This window comes from Anopheles gambiae, chromosome 3, assembly GCF_943734735.2.
Source record: "Anopheles gambiae chromosome 3, idAnoGambNW_F1_1, whole genome shotgun sequence".
Taxonomy (NCBI): domain Eukaryota; kingdom Metazoa; phylum Arthropoda; class Insecta; order Diptera; family Culicidae; genus Anopheles; species Anopheles gambiae.
In genome coordinates this window covers 5214457-5218919 of record NC_064602.1, presented here as the reverse complement: position 1 = coordinate 5218919, position 4463 = coordinate 5214457, and the positions used below count along the sequence as shown (strand labels likewise).

The 4463-nt window shown below is 52.2% G+C and overlaps 1 protein-coding gene across 1 annotated transcript; it reads left to right on the top strand.

Moving 5' to 3' along the window:
- The first annotated feature begins 395 nt into the window (after positions 1-395).
- Positions 396-4310, top strand: LOC1277869 (3'-5' RNA helicase YTHDC2). The gene is made up of 3 exons (XM_061657704.1): positions 396-663; positions 741-1913; positions 1998-4310. Exons 1-3 carry the CDS (start codon positions 480-482, stop codon positions 4028-4030), a joined length of 3390 nt encoding a protein of 1129 aa, XP_061513688.1. The 5' UTR covers positions 396-479; the 3' UTR covers positions 4031-4310.
- The last annotated feature ends 153 nt before the right edge of the window (positions 4311-4463 follow it).

The window sequence follows — 4463 nt, the reverse complement described above, 5'->3', positions numbered from 1 at the left end:
TTCACGGTTACCTGTTTGTTCTTTTTAGATTAGTTTCGTGCTTTTGAGTTTGGGAGGTTGCCAGTGGAAGCCTCAAGCATTGGATGAATAATGTACTACCAGTACTATCTGCTTTGTAAACAACACTGTGGTCACAGTCAAACATTAAACTCCTAACAAATGTGGAAGTAACAAAATAATTCATTTCAATTTCCTGGCATATTGTATGATGCATGTTTCAAATCGCTCCAAAACACACCACAACGGCCGTTTCAAACCGTCTGACGTGTACACTGTAAAATGCCGGGGGGAGCATTTTCGTTCCCCCCCACCCAAACAGCTTTTCCTGCTCGTGTGAGTGCATTGTGTGAGTGTGTAACGGATTTTAGTGTCAAACCATCTCTACAGACGCGCTATCACGGCACGGATCGGTAGATTTTGCGCCTGCAGGCTTGTACTTTTGTACTTTGTGTATATTTTTCAATTTTGATCAACTGTTTATGATGGATATGAATGATTTCTTGGTGATGCAGGTGTTCTTAAAGTTTGTGCGCGATAATGCGTATGTGGTGAAATTGCATGTGGCGAAGAAAATCAACCAGTCCACGGTGACGGTGCTGCAGAATTTGGTCGAGTGCGACCCAAGCTACCGTGCCGTTTGGATCCTGCCCACAGAGAAAGATGGTGAGTAGTAGGCTCTGTACGATCGATACCATGAAGGGGAACCTTTTCCTTGCTACATCTAGCGTCTTCGATCTTAGACGGAGTTATAGTGCTGCGTGCCGCGGTTGGCGGCGAAGCGCCATACACGCTCGCGACGGAAGAGAAGCTGAAGAATATCAAAATGCTGATGAAGAAGTGGGACAATTCCACCATCCAGAGTGCATCAAAACCGAGCCCCCCGACCCTGTTTGAGATATTTGTGCCGTGTGCTAGTTGGACGTTTTGGTCCATCGGCCAGGATTTGGCGTGTCGTGGGAATGTTCCGCCGAATTGCTATTACGACCAGGCCACCTCGTTGCAGCGCTGCCAGCTGCCGGTGAGCATGCGGTTCGGCAAGATACTACAAACCCTTCTGATGGACACGCCATTCCCGTTCATCATTTGCGGCGGCCCGGACAGTGGCAAGCGCACGGAGATCGTGCACTACATACTGGAAAACTGTCGCCGGCATCAGGCCCCATGCCGGACGCTGTGCGTGCTGCACGACGAGGTCGAGGTAATGGCGGCCGCCGAACGCGTCTGCAAGGAGCGCAACGAGCAGATCGGCAATACGATCGGGTACAAGCTGCACATCAACTCGCAGGTGTCCGAGATGAACAACGTGGTGTTCTGCACCATCCAGACACTGCTGCTGTCCCTGCTGTCGGAATCGGGGCAGAAAATGTTGATCCAGCTAACGCACCTAGTGGTGGACAGCGTGGACCGGGGCGCGAGTGACATGAACCTGTTGCTCTCGCTGCTGAAGGAAAAGCAACATCTGCACCCGACCATGAAGCTGATACTGCTTTCCTCGAGTAGTGTGGTGCCAACGTTGGGCAAGTTTTTCGGCGAGTCGCAAATTGTGCAAGTACCGCACAACCCTCCGTCCGTGCGCTACCTGCCAAGCAAGCCGCACGGCGTGGAGTACTACTACCTGGACGGGATATTGGACCGCATCTGCAAACATGAGGTTATACAGAAGATGAAGGATCATCTTCAGACGTCGCAAAATCCCTTGAAGCTGATGGCGAAGCTGCAGGTTTACTACGGTCCCCGGCAGCTTAATCGCAACGTGACGCGTATTATGGACCAGCTGCTGCTCAAGTGCTGGTTTGCAAGTGACACAAAACCATTCGTTGTCCTGCTGCGGCTGCTGGCGCACAACAAACATCTGGTGGACTATCAAAACTCGGACACTCGCATGAGCGCGCTCATGATCGCCGGTGCGAAAGGTTAGGAGCATCACACAACCCTCTTATGGGATACATATGATGGTGAGTTCATGTTTTTTTACACCTTACTGTATCGTTGCCTAGGTTACGTGGGGGTCGTCCGGGATCTGCTAGCGATCGGGGCCAATCCGTACCTGGTGGGCCGCAAATCGTTGAGTGCGTTGGATTGGTGCACAGCGGGGCAACAGAATCCGTGCTGGCAAATCATGAATGCAGCGCATCGAGCGGAATTGTCCACCAGTGTTGCCGGCTCGAGACTAGCTCTGCTGTGTCAACTGTACCACAAGGTGTACAACCCGTACACCGTCGACCAGCAACTAGTGGTGGACGTAGTGGTGCACATCTGCAAGTCGTGCCTCCCAGGCAAGATTCTCGTGACGCTGCCCGATTTCTCGGACGTGCTCGAGTGCTACGAGCTGCTGCAGAAGAGCCTTGGCACCTGTAAACGGATAGGCTTTCTGATCTGGCATCGATTGCTCACGGAAGAGGAGCTAAAGGACTACACGGTGCATCCCGAGGGGGAGGGCCTTCTCTACGTGGTGATACTGATGGCGGGACCACTGCTCGAGTTGGTGTCCACCGTGGGAAGCATCGACTATGTGGTCGATACCGGGTTGAAAGTACACCCGGGGGGTGATTATGCCAAGGGCCTTTGCGTTGATCGTGCCTGCAAGGCGTCCGTAGAAACGTCGAACCTGCTAAAGTGGCTTGCCCAGCGCAAATGTTACATGCTCTATCCGATGGGCAGTTTGGAGGAAGATCATGCCACCGATCCACACAAAGGTTGTTTCTTCCGCGCGGAACCTCCCGAAACCGTGCTGAAGGCGGTACTGTGTCGCCATCAATCTTCCTGCTCGTCGGTCGAGATATTCTTCGACACCGCCCTGATTCCGGCGAATGCCACCAGCATTACCAGCTCGCTGGAACTGCTCGACGAAATCGGCGCCATCGAGCGCCCGCTGCAAGTGCCAACGAGCCTGGGCCTACTGTTGGTGCACCTGAACGTAGGCATCCATCTCGGCAAGGCATTGCTGTATTCGGTCCTGTTTCGATGCCTAGACCCAATACTCACCATCGTGGCCGCCATGAAGGTGGGCAATCCGTTCATCGAACCGCTGGACGAGAAGGGCGAGAGCGAGCTGATGCAGCTGAAGTTTACGCTGCACAATCGCACGTACAGCGACTGCATGGTCGTGTTGCGGCTGTACCAACAATGGACCCAGGCCAAAACGCTCCAAACCGATGGGGAAATGGTACAAAACAGTCACCTCAAAGTGGGCTACATGGAGGCCCTTTCCAATGCGCGCGTCGAGCTAATGTCGGCGTTGCGTCTACTCGGGATAGTCAAGTGCGGCCGGGGACACAATACGGAAGAGCTGAACGTGAACTCCAGCAAGTGGGTACTGGTGAAGGGTTGTCTAGCGGCAGGACTGTATCCTCAGCTGGTCATCGCTGACTATAAAAACAATCAGCTGACCACCAGCGGTGGTGAGGGAGTTTGCGAGGTACACCCGCTGTCGGTGGCCCAGGTTGAGAATCTACCCACCAAATGGGTAGTGTACGTGAGGAAGCAGGAACTATTGCTGGACCTAGGCGAGCAGGGACAGGAAGAACCAGTGCAATGCACACCGAAGACACAGATCTGTGACAACACTGTCATCTCCGACTGGACGCTTCTGCTGATTTGTGGCGTTGATCGACCCGGCGCACAGGAAACCGGCGCTCTGGAGCTGCGCAAACCACCCAACAACACGGACGGGGACGGCGAGCAGGAGCTGGTCGAATTCATCGTCGATCGGAAGTACTCGTTCCAGCTGCCGCACGGCTACTATCGTGCGGTGCTGTGGATTCGCTGCAAACTCAGCCACCTGTTTCGGAGATTTACGCAAAATCCGCTCAAAACGCTCGAGCGAAAGGAGACGACTGTGTTGCTGAACAAAATCGCAGAGATTCTGCAGCTCGAGGACGCTAGCCTGATGCTCGGTAACGTGGTGGTGGATACGCGCCCCAAGATACGGAACTCGTTGCCAATGGGAACGCTGTGGAATTATGCTCACTACATGATGGAACAGTCGTCGATCGGCGAAGGCGGCAAACCTGGAAGCTCTTCCCATTAACAAGTACGTACGCATGTGTGTTAGTTATTTCGTCGATAATTTACAGCTCTTTATTATCTCTTCAGTTTTCGCTAAACTGCTTCCGTTTCTTATCTCGTTTACGTCCGAGTTCGTATGCTTAAAATTATATATAGTACAAAGGGTCTGTGGTTGTGTGCAGTTTAAAAGAAGGAGAGATTGGACTATTCCAAACGCCGCACACAGCTCGCGCCATCAGCTGTTCATAGTGTGTAGATTGTCGTAAAGGATTATAGGGCAGCGTTCTCAATCAGCGTCTACGAATCTTGTAACGCCCGAAATCGGAAGGGACTATCATAAAACAGATTACCATTCGCTTAGGTGGTAGAATCTTACAACTGGACATGCAGTAAAAGTAAGGAAAGGGAACTATTAAATTGTAAGCAATAAATAAAACGTTTTTGTGCATTTAAAA